The sequence below is a fragment of the Microtus pennsylvanicus genome, chromosome 9 (assembly GCF_037038515.1).
Source record: "Microtus pennsylvanicus isolate mMicPen1 chromosome 9, mMicPen1.hap1, whole genome shotgun sequence".
Classification (NCBI taxonomy): domain Eukaryota; kingdom Metazoa; phylum Chordata; class Mammalia; order Rodentia; family Cricetidae; genus Microtus; species Microtus pennsylvanicus.
The window spans coordinates 19,346,585-19,368,535 of NC_134587.1; the positions used below are offsets into that span (position 1 = coordinate 19,346,585).

General features: G+C 45.3%; 2 protein-coding genes across 2 annotated transcripts in view; both read right to left on the bottom strand.

Moving 5' to 3' along the window:
* Positions 1–3,553: 3,553 nt before the first annotated feature.
* Tbr1 (T-box brain transcription factor 1) lies at positions 3,554–13,255 on the bottom strand. The gene is made up of 6 exons (XM_075985052.1): positions 12,369–13,255; positions 11,638–11,792; positions 11,009–11,130; positions 10,276–10,434; positions 9,129–9,190; positions 3,554–6,086 (listed from the first exon to the last, which is right to left on the bottom strand). The coding sequence occupies exons 1-6, from the start codon at positions 13,058–13,060 to the stop codon at positions 5,228–5,230; spliced, it is 2,049 nt and encodes a 682-aa protein (XP_075841167.1). The 5' UTR covers positions 13,061–13,255; the 3' UTR covers positions 3,554–5,227.
* Positions 13,256–17,370: 4,115 nt separating this feature from the next.
* Psmd14 (proteasome 26S subunit, non-ATPase 14) overlaps positions 17,371–21,951 on the bottom strand; it is an 83,365-nt gene continuing 78,784 nt past the window's right edge. The window contains exons 11-12 of the mRNA XM_075985053.1: positions 20,435–20,497; positions 17,371–17,759 (exon numbers count right to left, since the gene is read on the bottom strand). Coding sequence (XP_075841168.1) covers positions 17,661–17,759; positions 20,435–20,497 — 162 coding nt within the window. The 3' untranslated portion in view covers positions 17,371–17,660. The remainder of the gene's footprint in view (positions 17,760–20,434; positions 20,498–21,951) is intronic.

A 21,951-nucleotide genomic window follows, 5' to 3' on the forward strand; every position in this document is an offset into this window, starting at 1 on the left:
TTTTAAAACAAAATCGAAGGAGAAATTGCAGGCTGTGTTTATAAGGATTCTAGTGACAAGCAGTAGGTCCAACAACCGGGAAGAATCAGCTTGTGGTACAGCTTCATTGTACTAATAATGTCACAGTTAGTATATTTATTAAATTAAATATTACCAGCAAGGGTCTTTTAAATGCCATGTTCCTAATGCTAGATTATATATTTATTTCAGAGTTAGCATAGTAAGAAGGGGAGCTATCAGTAGGTCTATTAAGCTATGCCCCCCCCATTGGATTAATGGAACTATTCAAATCAAACGTTTCACGCCATGCCTTGAACACCACTGCAAACCATACTGTGGGTGTAAAATACACGCAAGGCCGACATAATCAGCTCAGATGAGACCAGTGACTTGTACACCATCAAGTTTACTTCGCTGTGAAAGCAGTGGGGATTCTTTCAAGGGAATATGTTTCTAAGTGTGATAACCTAATACACAAGCCAAAGAGGGAAAACAAAAAGACATGCAACTTTCAAAACCGTTGATCTAAACTAACTGTAGTGCAATGGCCAAACCGTTGCCTGTTTTGTCTGACCTCTCAGAGACACTCACATCCTCTTGATCTGGAAAAAGAAAATCTAACTTCAATGACTTTAGTAGTTCACAAAGATTTGAACTGCTTAAATACACACTTGCTGCCATACTTAATTATATATTTTAAAAATTGAGTTGAAGGAGCTTCATACCTAAGCTTATCTATTGCTGCTGTTTCTTTCGAGGAAACCTAGACACCACGCTTTTTTTTAAACGTAGGATCATAGGTTCCACTTTTTTTCTATGCCTTGTCCAAAACGCCTGTGACAGACTAATCAGACACATGCAAACAACGTGCTGCCCTTGAGACCAAGCTGAATATTTTCATAAAATTGCTTATGAACATACATTGTCTACCACTTGCCTTAAACGTTTTAAAGAATGTATACGGTCTCCATTTAATAAAGCTCCGTTCCTAACCTTTATTCTAAACCGAAAATCCTTCGAAACTTCACTGCTGAAAGGATAAATATCACCCCCAAAAAGGTGAGTCCCAAAAGAACTATTAACAGTTGGATTTGCAAGACAATATAACTTCCAGATATCAGGATCTTAAGTTCTCCATAGGCTCTAAGTTCCTAATTGCTAACAGCTCCTGTTATTTCAGTTTTAAAAATCAGGAACAATATGATTTGTGACATAAATGGGTCAGTAAATTCCCCGCTGATAATTTAAAAAAAAACTAACTAAATAACCCCTGTGGGGGGGTCCTGAAGGCTACCGAGTGCGGAGGCCTGGCTTTGCAGCAGGCTGAGACCCCGAAGGCCTGGCCCTGCAGCGGGACCCCAGGCCTGACACCCTGACACCGTCCTGCACGTCGAGGCCCAGGCTGAGGGCTCGCACCAGGCCTCACTCAGGCCTGAGGCCTGGGCTTCCCGCTTGGCGCGAGCCATTGAGATAGAACCCGGGTCCTGCCACACTGGCAGCCAAGGGGCGGCATCAGCCTGCACCAGGCGGGCTTAGGCCTCCAGGGCCCAGCAGCAGCTGCGCAGCACTCGACGGACGGGCGGACGGACGGGTGGACGGACAGCGCAGGGACCCGGGACCGACCAGCAAGATGGCTCGCGGGTGGCCAAGGGCGGGAAGCGGGCGGAGGACGCCAAGGGTGGCGCGCTCCCCTCACCCCTTCCTTCCTCCCTGTCTGTGGCAGCGCGCCTTCGAAAACCGAGGGGACTGAGTCCGCGGGGAGGCTTGGCCGTCGCTCTGGCTGCCCGCGGAGGGCGGCCCGGGGCGTGAACCTGGACGGCCCCGGGGCCCCGGAGGGCCAAGTCCTCCGCCCCGCGGACACGCAGCCTCCTCCCCGCGAGGGGGAGCCGCGCGCGCTCGTGCTGCCAGGGGAGCAGAACGCACACAGCCTCCGAGCGGGAGCGCGTGGCTGCGAATTTACCTCACGCTGACTCAGTCCACACAGCAGATGGCGGAGCTGCGAGGCAAACGACCTCCCCGGTGTTTTTTAAGCTTTGCTAAGAGCAGCGAGCGCGCGTCTTTCGGCACGAGGCGCCCCGTTCCTGTGAAAAGAACTCGCCTCGGAGTCTAGGGGCTTCGCTGACGCACTTGACACCGCTCCCGGGCTCCCCGGGACCGGGGCCTGGGAGGCGGGCGGCGCGCTCCCGAGAGCGGGCCTCGGGGGCGAGCGCGCTCGGACAGCCCGCGGCCACGCGGCCCCGGAACCCTGGCCCCCCGTGAGCGCGCGCGCGGCCTCCACGCGGCCCCGGGGCTGCACGTGCTGCTTGTTGCTGGGCCCCGGGCGAGCGGGCGGCCGGGCTCCGAGCGCAGCCCCGGCTTGGTGGGTGCATGGTCCCGGGCACGCACTGCTCCATGGCTTGCCCAACACACACACACACACACCGTGTGTTGTACTTTTTGTCGTCGTCTTTACTTTGTAGGTGAGGAGAGGGGAAAGGAAAAACAAAGAAAATCAGTCATCGTTTTTTTTCCTCCCTCTCTCTTCTCTGTGGCACACAAGAATCCACGGAACGCCGTCTAGCGGCGGGATTATCCAGGGAAGGCAAATCACTGCAATCTCTCCCTCGACCTTTCATTTTAATTGGAATTCTGAAGCCTCTTTACAGCTATCACACCACAAAGGGGACACAGGGCAAACTCGGGTTGCTGGTAAATTTAGTTCTGTCACCCCAGGCCAACTCACACTAAAGAAGAAGGTTGAACTAGTCCCTGCCCCTTCCCGACTTCACCCTCTCTTTGGAGACTAAAGTCGAGAAGTCGCCTCTCTGAGGTAAAGACAGAATTGAGCATGAAATTCCTCACCGCCATTTGTTCTCAGGGGTGAGGACCTGGCCTGGGTAAAACCGCGGCAAGGATTCCATTACAGAAGAAAGAGTAGCCGCCCCCAGGCATCATCCCTCACTCGCCAGCCCCTCTCCAAAGCAAGTTTTAACTCAGTCCTTAAAAACCACCCTTCCACCTGTTGGTCCTGCGGGTCTTTCTCCACCCCACTGGGAACAACAAGACCTGAAACCACCCTCTCTAGAGACATCGGCCTTCGAGTGTTTGTATCTATAACCATTTGCCCATCACCTCCAAGGCCTCTTTGTAAAACCACCTTTCTCAGCACCTGCAGTCAACAGTTTGGCTTGACTTGCTTTAAATTGCACCCTGCTCTCTCACCTAATGCCTGACAGATTGCTGTGTGAAATCTAAAGAGATCCTTAGCTCATCTAAAGATACTCCTTTTCCTGTTGCTTCAACTTCAGAGAGAATCAGAGTTGGGAGAAAGAAGGTGCATGTATTTTCCTAGAAAAACAAAAACACAACAGTAAAGAGAACTACACTCATAGAGAATGAAATAATTGTAAAGAAGAAGAAAATAGTCCTTAGTGGTGCCACAAAATAAAACTAAGGGGATGTAGGAAGTGGTTACTAAGAGACTCCCAGAGCAGAGGGAAGGGGCTAGCCTTGCTGAACCCTTCAAAGCCATAACCTATAGGAATCATTTGCAGACTGCTCTCAAACACCATGGTTAGCGTTTACCAGGTTTATTTTACTTGTTATACACAGACGATACAAACGAGCAGAAAACAAAACGATTCTCAGTGGAGTGTGTACTTGTATAAATTATTCAATTCACAGACAAAACAAAACAAATATAAAAATCACAACATTTGATTTACAGAAGAGCCAAAGTATACACACGTTTAGACCCTGAATTCCTATTAGGAAAAATCCCCCATGGACTGGAATCTAGATTGAATATTGTGTATGATGCATATTTCACATTGATTTTAAAGTACAAAAAAAGTATAAGTTTGCTACACAACATTAGAAATCCTACTAGTCTATTTCCAGGGGGATTAAATGCTCCTTATCAAATATAACAAGACTTGGGGGGAATCAGTCTTACTTGCAATAATGCTAGTGTTTTCCCAAGGAAGTCAAATTTCAGCTGTCTCTAAGTGGTGGTGGGGAATCGTTTTCAGAACTAAAATGCAGTAAAATATACAACTCACACAATTCATCTTCACTAGACTACACTATAGTTACCAACAATCCAGTCATCTATATCAGTAGATTATTCATTACAAAGATTTACAGCATAGAAAGGTGGCGTGGGGACTGAGAAGAGAGTCAGAAACAGTTTGTCAGCATATTTGGCACCTGCACAGACCAGTAATGGATTTGGCACTTTGGGGAAAAACAAATAAGGCAAAATAATATTGCTGATGTGGAGCTACTCCATTTAGAGGAAGAGGGAGGACAGACAACTCCAGTTGACTCTGCTTTGCGGGCTTCATGCCACTTAACGGGCTTGCCTAGGAACAGACAACGAACTAGCTTTTACAGGTGTTCCTGTGGCGTTCCCTTAGCTACTGCGTGTGCCCTAGGGCACACAGTGGTTACACCGTGCAAGGAACTGAGAAGTGAGAGAGAGCGGTCATTTACGGAGTGTTTCATGTTTCCAGAGCCTCTTAGAGTATCTTTAATATCTCACAAGAAAACAAAGGGGGTGGGGAGAGCAAAAAAAAAGAGGAGAAAAAGAAAAGAAAGAGGGGGGATAAAAAGTTAAGCATGAACTGGTTTTGTGCCTTGACGATGAGAATAAAAACTAGCCATTCGTTACAATAAATTAACACTATATACAATCATTTCACAATTCCACTAAAATTATGAACATCCCTACCATCCATCCATCCATCCATCCACTCGGGTATAAGAAAGGACGCGCTGGGTGGGTGCAGGTTCTAGAGTCAACATCCTATGGTTAATAGGGAGGCCAAGACAAGGCGGGTCGGGATCGCTGCTGTCTGACAGGACTGCCCAGGTCTCCTAAAGTTGAAGAGTTTTCATTCCAAGAGAAAGAAGGAGAAGGTGAGAAAAAAAAAAGGAGGAAAAAAAGACGGGAAGGATCATAATAATAACTTCACAGAAGAAAAGTTGGAAAACCACAAGGTTCACAGCCAGGTTCAAGGTCGGTGCGCTAACTGCGGAGACGGCTGTGCAGAAAGAAAGAAAAGAGGTTTGTTTTAAAAACAAAAACAAAAATGATAATGATAATGGGAGACCTGCACTTATCCCCCGCAGACGGTCATCGAGGGTCAAGTGAAAGAGCGAGTGCGCAAGAGCGGGCCTGGGGAAGGAGGACGTGGGGCAGAGCAGAGGGGCCGGGGAGGGCGCGGGCGAGCGCGGGCCGGGCGGCCTAGCTGTGCGAGTAGAAGCCGTAGTAGCCGCCTATGTCCTTGGCGCAGTTCTTCTCGCAGTCCCGCTGGGCCAGCACCTCGCTCTTGAGCGGGGACGAGCTCTCGGACACCGGCGTGTCGGCGGGCGAGATCCGCCTCCGCTTGGCCTGCTCGTAAATGCCCGAGTCGCTCGAGTCGATGGACTTGATGGACGAGGGCGTCTCGATCCAGCTGGAGTCGGACAGGTCCTTGGGCTTGGCGTCGTCGGCGGCGGCGGGCGCCAGGGGCGAGCGCTCGGCCGCCAGGCCCTCGGCCTCCTCGCCCAGGTAGGGGTTGGCGCCGGCCATGCGCGCGGCCGCCGCGGCGCTGTTGGGCCAGCAGGGCAGCACGGAGCCCGACTTGGCGCCGCAGTACTGCGGGGGGCTGCGAGCGCCCCAGCCCGAGGGGTCGGCGTAGTAGCCGAGCGGGCGGCCCGTGCAGCCCGCGGCCTGCAGCGGCAGCGCCTTCACCCCGGCGGCCGCGTACGACAGCAGCGTGGCCGCGTTGCCCGCGAAGTCCGTGGCCGTGTCGTAGGCCGAGGCCGCGAAGTCCAGCCGGTTGTTGGCCGGCGTCACGAACCAGCGCTGCGGCGACGGCGCGCCAGGGTCCTCGGCCTGCTGCGGCGACAGCAGCCCGTTGGTGTGCGGCACGCTGCGGTCCGTCCCCGGCCCGGGGCCCGCGCCGGCGCCCGGGTGGAAGCGGGCCTTGGCGTAGTTGCTCACGAACTGGTCCTGCAGGAAAGAGCCGGCCATGGCGTAACGGGCGCCGGGCACGATCTGCGAGCGCGGAGAGTCGTTGGGCGAAGGGGTCAGGCGGTCCATGTCGCAGCCCGTGTAGATCCTGAGGGGAAGGGAGAAAGAGAGAACCGAGGGATGGCGCGGAGGTCCCTTGAGGGTCCTGGAGGGAAAGCCACCTCTAGTGTTGCCCACCCGCAAACCGTCCATCTGGAAGTTGCGTTTGCCATACAGGGTGCAGACGGCAGAAGATCACAGACCCGCACCCTCCCTAGCCCAAACTGGAGGGATACCAGTTTAGCTGCAAGACCCTGAGCCGGACACAAAGCGCAGAGTAGAGGTCTTCCATCTTCCCGTTACCGCTAAGTGCACGGGGAACAAGATGGGGGCCTCCATCCACTGATCCAGAATCGTACTCAAATTGTGGCAGAGTTATTCAAGCACCGAGGTGCTCTTTGCCCGTTGGGCCTTTCCTCTCTGGGGAATCTCCGAGTGAAATTTCTAAACAAGTGGCCCACTCTCTCCACCCTTTTAAGACCTCCTATGTTTATTGAGTAGTTGAGAGAATTCCTTTTCTTTTTCTAGGTAGTTTAAGAAATCCCCAGGGAAGAAACCGCAAGGGGAGTGTGAGGACAGACTTGTCCAGGTAATAGCGTCAAAGGCTGACTTTCACCGGCCAGAGGCCCAGAGGATTGCTGCTGGAATCCTCTAGGTACTTTTGTCTGCCGCTTATGAACGCCCTTTAGTTCCCATCTCTACCACTGCAAAAAAGTAGAAGCTACTACTTGGAAGCAACACTTAATAATCAGTAAAATTCTTTAGAAGAAAAAGTGTACTTTAGTCTTCTCTACCCAGCTTTTGATCCATTACTAGAAGAAAAAGAGGAGGAAAAAGGCCCTTTTGGGGGGAACTTAGAGTTAGCCCCTTCCTCCAAGCAGCCCACCACTAATAACTAACCCTTCTTTACAGAGCTTGGAGGCGCGGGGCTGGGCACATGGGAGCTGTTTACATAAGCTCAGGTAGATTTCTTTAGCTCACAACTCTCTTAGGTACTGATAGGGAAACTGAGGCAAAAGAAAGTTATAGAACTTGCCCAGTAATCAAGAGAGGTTGTGTTTGGCGGGGGGGGGGGGGGGGGGGATAACCTTAGATAAAATATTCACTTTAGGCCCTGGGCCTGGGTGATCCCATTAGAATTGAAGTTGGTCAATGATGTGTTTCCTCATAGACATGCAAACATACCTCATTTAGCTCACACATGAGTGTTTGCATCTTTACTCAGCACACAGGTTTTAAAGTAGTGCCTTGGAATTGTCAGATCTTAATCCTAAAGAGAGACCACTTCCCAGGGTGTAGCCAAGCAATCTTCTAGGACCCCTTGAACTCTCATGCCCCACCCCCCCATGGATGCCCTCTAATCAAACCAGGCCCAGATTACTAACCTTAAAGAGGAGAGAGTGTGTTAAAACTTCTCAACTCCCTCTCACCGCCCCTCCCCAAAACCAGGGATTCCTTTTGTATAGACAAAATCTTTACAACAAACTTCCACTGGTTTAAGAAAGGGAGGGGCTTATCCAACAGAAAGCAGCCAGAGGACAGGGGCAGATGAGACTTACAATGGCTGTCCAGGGGCATTCTGCTTACAAATAAATAAATAAATAAATGAAATATTCCCTCCTGAAATTTAATTCCTGCTTCAATTTTTTTAAGTGGAGGGAAACAGAAAGGGAACATAATTAGCAATGTACAAATATCTTCTCTGTTTGCCACCACAATATTCTTTAAAAGAAAAAAAAGCAGTCTGAAAAAGATACAGTTTAGATGCCCATCCAGCTCTCAAAACACTTGGGATTACTGAATTGATTTGTGCAAAATAAATGCTTATGAACAGATGTTAGCAGAATTAAAAGCTCAAAATCTGTACAGCTCTCTTCCAACATCCCTAGTCTCTTGGGCCACATTCTTTCCACTGTTTTGGGTCCATCTTTTTTCATATTTTGAGCCCTGAAGTAGCAAAGTTTTATTCTAGAGAATCACATTCGTAATTTTGAAGGGGGCTGCTTTGAACTGGTTTTGGGGGGCACACGTAAGAAAGTTGGAGTCAGTAGATACCAGTTACTCTCCCACTTACTATAAAAAATATTGAGAGGGGAGATGGTGTCTGGAGATTGAGGCACAGGAGCTCCTTGTCTCTTCCTCCACACATTTAATCTATTCCTAGTCAAAGACCTAGTCAACACTTTAGCTCTAACCCAAGGCCAAGAAATTAAAGTGCATATTTCTCTTTATCTTTAATAGACAGAAAAAAGAGTAGGCAAATCATACAATCGCACTTTACAATTTGCTATATAACACTATCTGAAAACTCTTAGGGACTATAGTCCTTGCGTGAGAATCCCAGACCAAATCTAAAAAAAAATCAGTTTGCATCTACTGCTGCCCCAAACGACAGTCTTGCTCTGAGAAGGGCCTAGAGATAGGTGGGGGGGGGGGCAAAGAAAGGGAACCCACACATTTAATTAAACCATGTATGCAAAAAGTAAGAGGAGCCATGTTTCTTCTGAAGCTTACGAATAAGATGCAACCACACCTCAGTGCTGCCCAAAGCCTGCAGAGACTGAGTTAGGCTCTGTTCACAAATTCGCCTGGGGAGAGCACATCCTCACTTGGTCCATAGTAAACTGCACAGGAAATGCTACCATGCAAAACTTGGAAATGGGTAACTAAAAGTCACATCTGCCAAGGAGACCATAACAACTTCCAGGGCTACATGCACTTTCAGGCAGAATAGCCCCGTGTCAGACACAGCCCATCTGAACTGAGTGTCTGCAGCCACGTGCACAACAAACGCTGGGAAGAACCAGGGCAGCTTCCTCAGCCAGTCAGCCAACCCCAGGGGTGGCCAACATCTTTGGGATTTGAAAGAAAGCTAAGAATAAGTAGAAAGAAAAAAAAAACCTTCTAACCGAAATCACACAAATACCAGGCCACAAGGTTACCAGAAAGGGAACCAACATGATAAGGGAGGGAAAATCCCAACCAATTTTCTCACACATTTGACTTTCAGAATCCTTAAACCCAACGATCGACCCTTAAGCTAGTGGCCAGTTCAACAGTTATCTGCGAAGGAACATGTAAAATTACTTACGTGTCATAATTATCTCGAAATCCTTTTGCAAAGGGGTTGTGATCTATTTTTAGTTGTGTAATCTGGAGAAAGAGAAGAAAGGGTGATTGTGATCTCACCTTCTGCATGGGAAGGTTGTGTGTTTGAGAATATATCATCTGCCATTGACAGGGGCTTGGGCCTACTGAGTCATTAAACAGCAAAGGTTCTCTAGCAAAACTTTAAGAGCACAGCAGGAGAAGAACAGCAATAAGTATTGGGAAAGTTGTGGAGCTGGGTTTAGATTAATAAGACCCAATAGCATTTCAGTTAGCTCTCCTGTGTGCTATAAGTTGACTCAAATAGTCATTAAAAAATACTGACTGCGTGCGATGCACCAAGACGAAAATCCTTAATATCTTTAACTCTGTACAGTTTTCAAGCGTTTAACCACAGATATTTTTTAAATGGGCCAATTCTGGTTCTCGATTAAAAAAAATAAGACTGTAAACTGCATCTTAAAATTGGGTTGATTTGAAATAATTATTCCCATTTCTGATATATTGACTTATATGACCAAACACAAAACTTCTATAGTTCTAGAGAGTCACCTCAGTTTTTGCAAACATGCAAAAACTGCGAAAGTTCTATTGCTAGCAAACTCCATTAGTCCCAGTAACTTGATTTTATTGGAGATTTCACATCGCGTAACTACGAATGTGTATGTACTCTCTTTCCTGCTCTGAACTCTCAAAACAGTCATATCTGTTCATTTTAGACACCGGCTATGAGATTTTAGAAACGTTTTGTTTTAGATTTTCTAACTTGCTAATAAAATGCACCGGGTAGTTCTGCCTGTTTCGTGAAAGCGAGATTTCTCAAAGGAAGAAAATGCACGTTTTGAAGTGTTCTAGTTTAAGGACCAAACTCAAGCTCGGAAAGGATCGGTCCTAGAAGTCGTGGCCACCGCACAGCTGGGGGTAGGGGTTGGGGCGTCGCGGGGTTGGAAGTACACAGGCAGAGCTTCCCCCACCGGCTAGGTATTTGGGGAAGGGCCTGACAGGTGCCTAGCACTGTCCTAAGCCGTGCTGTAGGGACATTTGTGGCCAAAGCTAGTCTGCGCAGGGTGAAGGAAGACCAGGGGATAAGGGGGTGCCACGTGCCCGCGCCCAGCCCTGAGCCTCCTTACATCGGTGTTCTGGTAGGCGGTGACAGCGATGAACTGAGTCTCCGGGAAAGTGAACGTCTGGACGCGGCCAGGCTGGCTGGTGTCCTCTGTGCCATCCTCGTTCACTTCTACCACGTGCAGACGGGGTTGGTACTTGTGCAGGGACTGTAAAACCACCATCTGTCCGCGAAGAGAAAAGAGAGCGCCTTTTAATGCGTGCCTGTTCGCACCAGCCCGGGGGCTCGCTGTGGGCCGGGTTGAGCCAACTGGAGGCCCTTGCACCAGACTGGCTGTGGGACTCTCCCGGTGACGGGGTGGCCTAGACACACTGACCCGGATCCCTGGGATCCAGGCTCCTCTCTGGGCACTGGGAAAACGAAGCCCTTATGCCAATCATCAGTCCCTTTGCCCTAGTCCTCCTTAGAAGAGGAACAAAGATTTTTCACAACCTACAAATCTCAAATCTCGTGCGTTTATTTTCCAATACAATTCTATCAGTATTTGTGTTTGGAAAGGTGAATTCCAGAATGAGGTCGGGTGGAAGGTAAAAACAGCAACTTAATGAATTAAATATAATCTGGGGAGGAAGAAATTATTCTCGAAATCGTCACAGATGGAAGCAAATCCTATCCAGTTTTCCGTGATGCTAGAAACTAAAGAAGGGTGAGAGAGAGAGAGAGGGTGTGTGTGCAAGAGAGAGAGAGAGAGAGAGAGAGAGAGAGAGAGAGAGAGAGAGAGAGAGAGAGAGACTGACCTGCCCATTGTTGTTTGATGCTCCCTTGTTGTTGGTCAGCTTTAGTTTTCCAAAAGAGATTTCTTGCCGCATCCAGTGAGCCCCAGTGTTGGGGGAATCCGGATGCATATAGACCCGGTTTCCTTGATAAAGAAATAGTTTGTTTACATATGTTCTGGGCACTGCCCAGTCCCAAGTCCTTAGCACATGATACACACACACACACACACACACACACACACACACACACACACCTTACTACACAGTAAAGCCCATTAGCTGTTTCAGGGGGGAGGGCATACTTTCTTCTATTAACCGGATATTATTAAAATAGGTTTACTGTCCAGTCCCAACTCTATACCACATACCACACACACACACACACACACACACACACACACCTTCACACTGAGGACCATTAGCTGGGCTTTTTTTTTAAGCCGCGATTTCTTCCCATTAAGTGGGAATGATTAAAATAGCTTTTGCATAATCCTCCCCTTTCTAGCGCTCAGGCTGTCCCCGTCCCTCTCTTCTTTGGGAAGTCATTGGCTGACCGTTTTAAAAGTCGCTCGAGCCAGTCCACAAAGGCTTTAATTAATCATTCTCACCTAAATAAGTGTCAAGAAAACGTGTTAATTGGAAGGACTTGCCTTGCACATTGGTGTCCGCTTTGCCACAAGGAACCCATTTGCCTCCTTGAAACCTCCAGTGATTGGGATCCGCCAAAATCACATCCACAAAAATATTGTAATGAGCGGTGGGATCGAGACCAGAAATGTTAAAACTCAAAAAGGGAAACATGCGCCTGTTTAAATGAAAAAGGGCGAGAAAACAAGGAAAAAAGAAAATAAATGTTAGAGATTAAATGCAAGAAGCGGGGCGCCAGATAGCCAAGCAAAACTTGTCCTCGCAGTGTGTTTGAACGAATATTTGCGGCTCTAGAAAAGGGGTAATGGGAGAGGGGAAGACGTAGGGCCGAAGCCGGGGACAGAGCAGAGTGCTCTGCAGTGGGGGGGCCGGCAGGTATCAGTGCTAGGGTGAAGAGCGGGGTTGACCTGCTTCTCCACCTGTCGGTACAGGCCAGCCTTGAAGAGCTGCTCTAACGCCTGGCTGCAGCCGCGGCTCTTCGTCTTGCTCTGTCCACTGACTGACTCTCCGACCGCACTAGTACAGCAGACTCCCCGCCACCAACATCACCACGGCGGTTTTTATCCCTTCCACTTTCCCCTTTTCCAAAATCAGCCAACTCCAGGGCGCACCCGATCGCCTTTCCACTCCGCTCCCTGACCCCACATCGTCGCTGCCCGGCGGTCACAACTTGGGTGCTCTCGCCCAGGGTCACGCCTGGAACAACGGCAGCGAAAAAAAAAAGTAGCATTACCTTCCCTGTTTAGTGATGATCATCTCCGTTTGATGCCGATGAAATTTCAGCCAAAGTGGCCTGTTGCACAGGTATACCTGCGCCTTGCCCGGCACCAACCCAGGCTGGGTGGAAGAGAACTGGTAGAACGGAGCTCCTTGGTAGGAGTGGCCGTACTGCTGTGGGTAGGGGTAGCCGGCCGTAGGGTAGCCCTGCGGCGAGGAGTTGGACAGCAGGCTGTTGTAAGCTCCGTTGGTGATAACCGGGTGGTGGGCCATGTAGCGGCTAGGGCTGCCGATGGAGAAGGCGGGATGCGCCGGTCCGTGCTGGCCGGGGTACGGGAACATGGCACTGGGAGCAGTGGCCGCAGACTGTGGCTGGCTGGACTGAGAGAGGAGGTAACGATCTGCAGCAGAGCCATCGAAACTGTGACGAAGCTCAGAGACCCCGTCCAAGACAGGAGAGAGTTTACTTCTCTGGACGTCCCCTGGTGAGTCCTTGGAGTCAGGAAAATTGTCTGGATCTGACTGATTCGTCATCCCCCTGGTAATTTTTTTCAAAGGTGAACTTCTCTCCAGGTTGTCAGTGGTCGAGATAATGGGATGATCGTGCAAGACAAGCTCAGATCCGCCCGAATGTGGGTAGCTGCTGCTCACATTGAGAAATTTCTTGGAGAGCATGATAGACGGAGAGAGGCAGTGCTCCAGCTGCATAGCTCTAGAACCTGAACGCTCGCCCTCCCGTCCCTGGGTTTTAAAGTCCTGTTTATCATAAACTAGGAATCCACAGACCCCTCACTAGACAGAAAGCACTTCAACCAGCAAATGCTTCTCAAAGGTTTGATTTACTTTTTTTTTTCCCTGGGAGAAGAGATTGGCCAATTGACACTATGCAGCAATCAGAAAAGGCTCACTTTTGATCTTGCTGCTTATGCAGCCGATGAAACGGCTCCTGCCATTGGTTAGCTGCTGACAGTAATTTAATTAGATAGACATTAATTAGGATAATCACCTGGCTCCTGGTCGCGACGATCATGGCAAATTGAAGGGGATGATTTTATTGTTGGCTTGGGGGTGGGGTGGGGAAAGTGTGTTGGTTTACGTGAGCTCTGTTATGTCACCTTTAAGCTTTGTGACCACTGCTTTAGGAAGATTCAAAGATGTGCAATTTACTAAACATTTCCTAACCCCCCCCCCTTTCTCTCTTTAGAGAGGAGGGGCGGAGGAGGGAATTCGATGATGCTAGGAGACTTTTCGGATCTGAATGAGCCAAATATTCAGTTGAATGTAACGATTTCAAGTGCAAAGTATACAAAGCGCGAGCCGGTGGCCTCTTCTCGCCCTGTAAAACTTGCAGAGTCTGTCTTTTCCAGTTAATACACAGAAGCACACACACCTGAGTCTGTGCTTTGTGTGTAGGTACTGCGTGTCCTTGACGCCCCCTCCCCCACCTTTAAACTGCAGGACTAAATAAATAAATAAACAAACCTCCGGTGCTGAAAGCTCCAGCCCTAAGCTGGAGAGAGAAGTGGAGGCGAAGCAGCTCACCCACCCATCAACCCACCTCGGGAAGGTTCGGTTTCCGGCTGGGGTACAGAAACAGTGACAATCTATGATCTCCTTTTTAAGTTTTGAAATAATCATAAGCCGCCGCACCGAAGTGCTTTAATGTATTTGCAGTCATGTTTACTGGGTCGTTACTAAATATTTTATCAGCCAACTTGGTTGCAGATCCTCTGAAGAGCAGCTAGCTGGGGGCGGGCGCCCCGTATCCTTTGAGTCCCACCGCACTTCCTCCTTTCGAAGGAGGCCCTGGCTTGGTGACAGGTTCATAAGCCTCGCCAGGAAAAAGAGAGGGCTGAATCCCCAGTGCAAATGGGTTCACTAGAAGCGTTGATCTGGGGAGACAGAGTGGAAGTGGTGTCAACGCAGTGATCTTACTGAACTCGTGTGTGTGTGTGTGTGTGTGTGTGTGTGTGTGTGTGTGTGTGTGTGTGTGTGATGTTTACATAATCCAGAGGGAGAGAAAAAGAATCCATGCCAGTAATTTTGGATTAGAGAAAAGAACCGGTTTAAAGAGATTTTGCACAATAACACCAAGCAACTCCGAGGTGTAGGGAAAAAAGATCTCCCAGTACCTACTCCACAGGAAGCCAGCCTCAAGCCTAGAGCACCTGAGATCAACGACCCCAGACCTGCTGCGTGGGGCCAGGCATTGCCAATCTGCTCTGTAGTTTTCCTCCCTGAAGGCGGTAGGCACAGGAATGCGGAGTCAACACCGGGCTTAGCTCAGCTAGGGCCAGCAAGGTGGTCAAGAGGCGACGGGCTCCCGGACACTTAGGGAGCGCCAGGCGATCATGTCAGGCTCGGACCACAAAGGCTCAAACTCCACCCGTAAGGCACACAGGTGGAGCATCTGTCTTCAATCCAGCCGCCCGAGTATCCCCGGCCAGAGCAGCAGCGTTCAAGGCTGGAAACGTGGGGTGGGACTTGGGTATGGTCAGAGAAGAGTTAACAGATTCGGGATGTGGTGGAGTTTAGTAAACAGCCAGTCTGCCAGTGCTGAGCCTGTGCTGTGCTGCCACTGGCTGCAAGAAGGTACCAGTTTTGGCCTCCTAAGGGTGCAGGAGCAAGGCCCAGCACTGGTGGCCATAGGCCGGACAAGTTGATGATCAGATGTCTCAGAATCAAGAAGCAATTTTCTGGGAGAAAAAAATAACGCCAGACCCGTTTTCCCTTTGAAAGCAAACCTCAGGTCCTGGCCAGAAAGCTTCTTAAACAGGCAGGATTTTAGCTGTTCAGGCATTGGAGCACCGGGTTGGTGGTGGTGATGAATAGCTAGGTTGGTATTTGATGTTTTCTTCCCTTAATTTTTGCTGCCACTTTCGCCCCGTTTAAGTTGCTTGTGTGTTCTCCTGTCTTTGAATCCCTCGCTTCTTTCACCAAGTGCCCCTCTCTCTCCTGATTCTTACATCATCTTGCCCCCTGAGCATGACACAGAGTCTTAAGTTCACATGAATGGGAGATATCAAATAAGCTTTGGACACTTTAAAAAATACTGGCTCTTAAAAACATAAGGAATGCCAAAGTGACCAACAAAGTGTGAAGATTGAAAAGGTATGTGCCTTCCCTAGAAATTGAATTTGGAGGTGAACAGGAACTGTGACCCACTTTCAATAATCAGCCCAAAATTCAGTGGTTCCTTGCATATACGTTTTGCCTTGAACTTTGTGTGTATATTCACAAGGAAATGGGGACTCTCGACAGAAGACTGGGTGGGACTTGGACTGTATATATGAGCTTCCTTAGCACTGGTCCAGGCAAATCAGTTTCAATAGTGTGCAGTTATATCTCTGCACTAATAACACGGGGGTTTGTTACTAGACCATCTTTAGCTCCTCATCACCTCTGTTGGGGGTAGGGTGTATCTAGCTCGTGTTTAACAAGTTGGTTCAACGCCTAATGTGCCTAGGGTATCAGGCTGCTGGTAAAATGGTAATATATTGCTAGACAAAGGTATTTGCTAAGTGTCTATTAGGACGACCTGATTTTGATCAACTTAAAAATATTTTTAAAAAGACATGATTACCAAATTAAAAGATTGTGCCAAGGTACTGAAACTGATAGTGTTTCCAACATAAAGCAGGCAGGAAGAAGTGGTCTGTGGCTATTTGAAACCAAGGAAGTCCACAAGGTCAAATAAGAGCAAGGCAGGGAGGGCAACGTAAGCCTTCCTAGTCACAGAATTTAGTGATTCAGGGATTCTCAGGAAACTCAACCTGAATGCCGAGTCCAGCCCTAGAAATACTGAAGCTTTTTCCCCGAGGCCACTCTATTTAACACACACACAGAAACACACACACAGAAACACACACACACACACACCCTAGTTCTCCAATATCTGTGAAAATTGTCATTGAACCTAATTATAGTGAAAACTCTGTATCTAAAAAAATCATGCCCTTAAGTGTGGATTAGTCAAGAGAAAATTCTACCCATTTATTTTAATTTTAAATAATTAGATGCAATGCCAATAACTTAATGTTGCAGTTAACAAAATACTATATCTAAAAGAAACTATAAGACAAGAAATAACCAGAACACATCATTCCACAGGAGAGACAGACAGACAGACTGACTGACTGAAAGATCTGGAAACTTAAGACAATTCTACCTTCGGCTCTGACAGTCATCAGATGGTAAGAGCATAAACACAACTGTTGAAATATCTGGTATCTGGGTGTGCTATGCATGACACGCATGCTACCCCTAGTGAAGTCTAAAGTTAACCAGTAAGTACAACCCTCCTTTCACAAAGAGTTAGAAAAACTTTCACCATATTTTCACAAGGGTACAACCTAGAATTAAATCTGTCTCCATACTTTTAGCTACTTCTGGGGGTATTCAGTAAATTGCTTTTCAGTAAGTATTTATTATATAAGGGGGTATGACTATGTATTTTCTTTATGTGAGAAGCTATGAGAACTGCCAATAAGCCATACTATTATACCTAACACTGAGTACTTCAACGTTAATTCAGGAAACAACTATTGTTTATACACTCATGACATTCAATTCACACCAGCATTTATTTATTTATTTTTTTACTTTCTATGCCTGGGCTACATGAAAATCTACTGGTGTTCCCAGCAGTCAACTTCTAGACAGTTTCAAAATTGTTTGTAGAATATACTCTTCAAATTGTGAGTTTAAAATTGCCCACCTTTTAAATGAACTTTTCTGAAATCCTGAAAGTGTAATATGTTAAGATATGAATAAATAATGCTGGCTTGAGAAAAGGGCTTTTTTAAAAAAAAACAATATTTATCTGGGTTACTCACTAATGAGGAAGCCACTCACTAATGGCGATCACTAATTTGTGAAGTTTTGTTATCACAGTGATGCTTCATGTGTTATAAGGTTTCAAAACGCGATGAGAAACATAGCTTTGTGTGAGATTTCCAAAGTACTGTCAAATGTTATTCTGTCACTTCCACCCAGTGCCAAAAAGACCTCGGGAGACATGGATTGTAAATGTATTTTATTTTGTAAGCAACAATCAAAATATATTTGTGCTACTGATTTTTTCAAATAGTAAATGGGGTCTTAACAAAATTTGTCCACTTTGATGTATTCCTGAACAACTTTGGAATCTGCAAACCCTGACTAAATAACCAGAAGCAACTGCACAACGGAGATGGAAGTGGCACAGGTGACTCCCATGCCACCACATCCCCTGCAGAGCTCCCCTGTGAGCAGTAGGACAATGAAGGAAAGTACACTGGGAGTGTCACTGACAGCTCTCTAGGTTGCTTTATTTAAATACAACAGTATCCAACATTGCTGCCAAACACTGGACAATATTTGAAGTCATAAGCACATCCACATGTTCTTCCAAATGACGTTTGGGATCCTAAAAGGAAAAAAGTAAAAGAAGAAAAAGATAGCTGTGTTACTGGTAAACTAATTTTTTTCCCAAGAGCAGATTAAATTAGTAATGAAGCCTCAATTTACACATATTTTACCACTCAGCTTTTCCAACACATTGTTACATTCTTGATTGAGGCTTCTAAATTTGTTAAACGGAAACTAAAAGAATTACCCAATGAAAGACGGATTTATGCAATCAATGCTAGTTATAGATAAATTCCACAGATTTTCATAAAGGGTAACAGGTAAAACTCACCTGTTTTTTAAAAGGTGCATTTATGCATTTATATATGCATGAGTACATTCTGTCATTAACATATTTTAATGTCTGAGGAAGGTTTATTTAAGGTATAGGTAAGCAGGTAATGTGAATAATATAAACTGTAAAAAATGAATTCTGTAAATCTTAATATTTCAAGAGAATTATTCAGAAATATTCTTGGATCAAAAGCCAATGTAATTGAAATTTTTAAATATAATTTGGATTTATTCTAAAATATTAAGAATGCTTCATCCAGCTTTTCTGAAAAATTATATCACTGGAACTTAAACAGGCATGACTGAAACCTGATCAGATCCATTTTAAAATAAGGTTAAAAATGAAACTTAAAACTGCACTATAATAAAACAAAAAAATTAAATGTTTACTATATTTAAGGACAAATAAGTTATTTCAGCTAAATTTGAAAGCTTAAAATAAATATTACTAGCAATAAGAAATGATCTTAAAGTATTATTCTCTTATATGTGTTTTAAAATACCTAAGATTTATAACTTTATACAAGTCTTCTTCCCTGGCTTGTATAACTCTTAGCTCTGCTTTTCTTGTTCATAATTTCAACACACTAACTTCTTACAATTGAAAGAACACACGCTACAAGGGATTCAATGATTAGACTATGGTACTATTAGGGCTGGCCCTGAACACATTCCAGATGAAGGTCCTACAAAGACCAGCAGGAGGAAAGCAGGCCAGTGACATAGTTAACACATGCATGTAAAACATGGGTACCTTGCTCAGGCCTTAATCCCACACTTGGGGAAGTGGAGGCAGGAGGATTTCTGAGACTCTTGATGCCAGCTTGATCTACATAGCAAGTTCCAGGACAGCCAGGGCTACACAGTGAGACTCTGCCTTAAAAAAAACAAAACGAAGAAAAACAAAACACCATGATTCTGATGATTTTTTTTTTGCTCTTGCCTTTTTGTTGTTGTTGTTGTTTTGTTTTGTTTGTTTTTGAGACAGAGTTTCTCTGCTTAGCCCTGGATGTCTTGGAACTCTCTCTAAAGACCACACTAGCCACAAACTCAGAGCTCTGCCTGCCTCTGCCACCAGGCATGCACCAGGCATGCACCAGGCATGCACCAGGCACGCACCAGGCACGCACCAGGCATGCACCAGCAACACCTAGTGACCCTAATGATTTCTAAACATCGATTATACATTTTCCAGTTTCAATTTTAATTTAGTCCTTTCATTTTCCTGTGGGCCATTAAAGAAAATACACAAGAAACCACGGCCTCAGAACGTAATTTATTTAGTGAGTTCTAGAGAAGGTAATGTTCCAAACTGGTAATCTAACATATATTAGATGAAAATAAGCAGAAGAAAATGAAAACAAGGCCGATACCACACAGACTGGAAAATAAGATGAACTTCATTTTATTCTGATTTGAGGGTACTCATTTTTAAACTGTAATAATTAGAATGTACTCATATTTGTACCTATCACAAATTTATAATTTATGATAAAGTCAGACCTCTGCCCCTACTATTCTGCTGGACTAATTGGTTTTACAGTGAATTGGTAACTCATTTATCAGTTATCTACATTACTTGTGGCAGCTGGGTGATTCTTAGAGATTTCCCATCCAAGAATGGTCCTGGCCCAAACCTACATAGCTTGTGAGATGTGATGGGATCAGAGCATATGGTAGGATGGCTGAAAGCAAAGACAGCTTAGTGTCTTGCATCTGAAATATCAAGATTCTGCCAACATCAGCAATATGATAACCATGTTCCATGAAATGGGGAAAAATGTAATCAACATTCTTTAGAAAAACAGTCTAATTAATCTGTAGATTCTTTTAATTGCTGGGTATGTTCCCCCATCCTCTGATAACCAGGTTTAAATATATATTTCATCTTAGAAGGGCAAAAGAATCACTATTTAAACCCTTTCTCACCAAGTAGTCAATATAATTCTAAACTTTCTCAGGGTGTCAGCTATACAGTAAAATGTATCTTTAAAAATTGTTACATATGAAGTAAATCTATAGCAATACTACCTACCTACTGATAAATGTATCATTAACAAAATCGTTATTAGTTAAATAAACCTACCATCCTTTTTATTTTACCTCATCTACAGTAAACTTAACTCAGGAATCAAGTGTCATTTAATTTATTTTTAGTATACTATTTTCACTAAGGATAGACAGTGTGTCACAGGTAGAGATTTATCATTTATTCTCTACAGATAACTAAGAGAATCTGATATCTAATAAATATAGTGGCCTTTAAAATTTTACTATGTTTAAATGACAGAAGAAAGATGTAGTATAAATAGGCAAGAAAAAATGATAGTCCCTAAAATAGTTTTAACGCTACAAGAGCATGTTAGCACGTGACTGTATAACCTATTACAGTCTCCTCACCTGCTTGCCAACATTCTTTATTGCCAGCTGTTCAGGTGTCATCTTATCTTCTTCTTCTACAGCCTGTGAGTGAACACAAAGGAGAGTTCTGAATTCTGTGTTTATTTTCCCACTGACGGAAAACCACCAAAGCAAAGGGGATCATAATTCCCATTCAAAGCATCTTTTATTAAAACAATTTGTTGAAAAAAAGCAATTTTGTTAATCCAAAACAATCTTCGGGGTAATGAACACTATTACTACCAACATTTAGAAACACTTAAGAAATATATAAACAATACCAGAAAATATCACACTGGATCACTGAATGGCACCGGAGAGATGGGGAGCTGGGAGTATGGGGTAGCGTCTTTGCTACTAAATTCCTCTTTTTCTGCCCTCCTCCCCTAACTTCCCCCTTCAAGTTCCCATTTCTCCTTCATTTCTTTTGCCCGTATAGCCTGTGTGTATCTATTTGGTATCAGTAAGGAGGAAAAGATCTGCTGAGTTTTGATCTAACATATGCCATTGTAAGTTGATCACTATACATCTTTAAATTTCTACAATACACATTAAGAAAAAACTCACAATTCCACATGAAGTAAGCATAAAGAAATAATTTCAAGTTTTTAGCATCAAATTAATTCCAGAAATTAAAAATCTGATTAACAGCACATGAAAACCATCTACTACTTCAGAGTTAACTACAAATTCTTTGTGAGTTACAGTAAGCTTTCTAGTAAAAATCCCTCACACTAATTAGAACATCTAGACTAGAAACCATCCCATGAGCCTCTCACAGAAAGTTTCAACCTGACCAGGTCTGCATTTGAACAGTGGGTATTTGGATATTAGGCCTAAAGACAGAACCTGTATCTGCTGAACTCATGGTCTATGATTTATTCATGGCATCCGATAAAGAGAAGATGAAGAGACTTAAAGATCACCACCTCCATAATGCTACCACAGCATTTACCATACACGGTAGAAAAGGGGTAAAATAGTGGTGTCAGAAAGCAGGAAACCCAAATCCCAGTGAGGGTTAGATTTGGACACTCTAAACTTAATAATCTCACAGCTGCCAAATTTCTTCATGTGTGAACAATGAACATGTAGGAAATGCAATCATCAGACATTTCCCATAAACTGGGAAGTTTGGCTGTATTTCACACCTTCTTAATAGTTTTGTAAACAGAGAACTTGAAAATGAGCAAAGATGGCAAGTGTCTAATTTTATAAATGGACAAACTATCTAGAGAATTTTCACCAGTAGAACCTGCCTAAAGAGAAAAGATGGTGACTATCTCTTGTGTCTGCTGGTGACTAGAGGGTGCTTATTTATAACGTATTAGAAATTACATTCAAACCTGAAAGCAGGAAAAAATCCAAGGCACAAACACTCCAACTAGAATTCCCCAGACAGAGAATATGTTCATTTTCCAAGTCAGATGTCACTCTGTTAGTCCCTGCTAGTTATGAAAGTTTCTAACTAGGAATTGCTTTCCCTACTTTTCAATGTTTCACAAAAATTGACTGAA

Coding starts and splice junctions, on each gene's coding strand:
- Tbr1 (XM_075985052.1), bottom strand. CDS start 13,060: ATGCAGCTGGAGCACTGCCTCTCTCCGTCTATCATGCTCTCCAAGAAA. Junction 10,435..11,008: donor CATCAAACAACAATGGGCAG/GTCAGTCTCTCT, acceptor CTTCGCGGACAG/ATGGTGGTTTTACAGTCCCT. Junction 6,087..9,128: donor TTTCGAGATAATTATGACAC/GTAAGTAATTTT, acceptor CCTTCCCCTCAG/GATCTACACGGGCTGCGACA.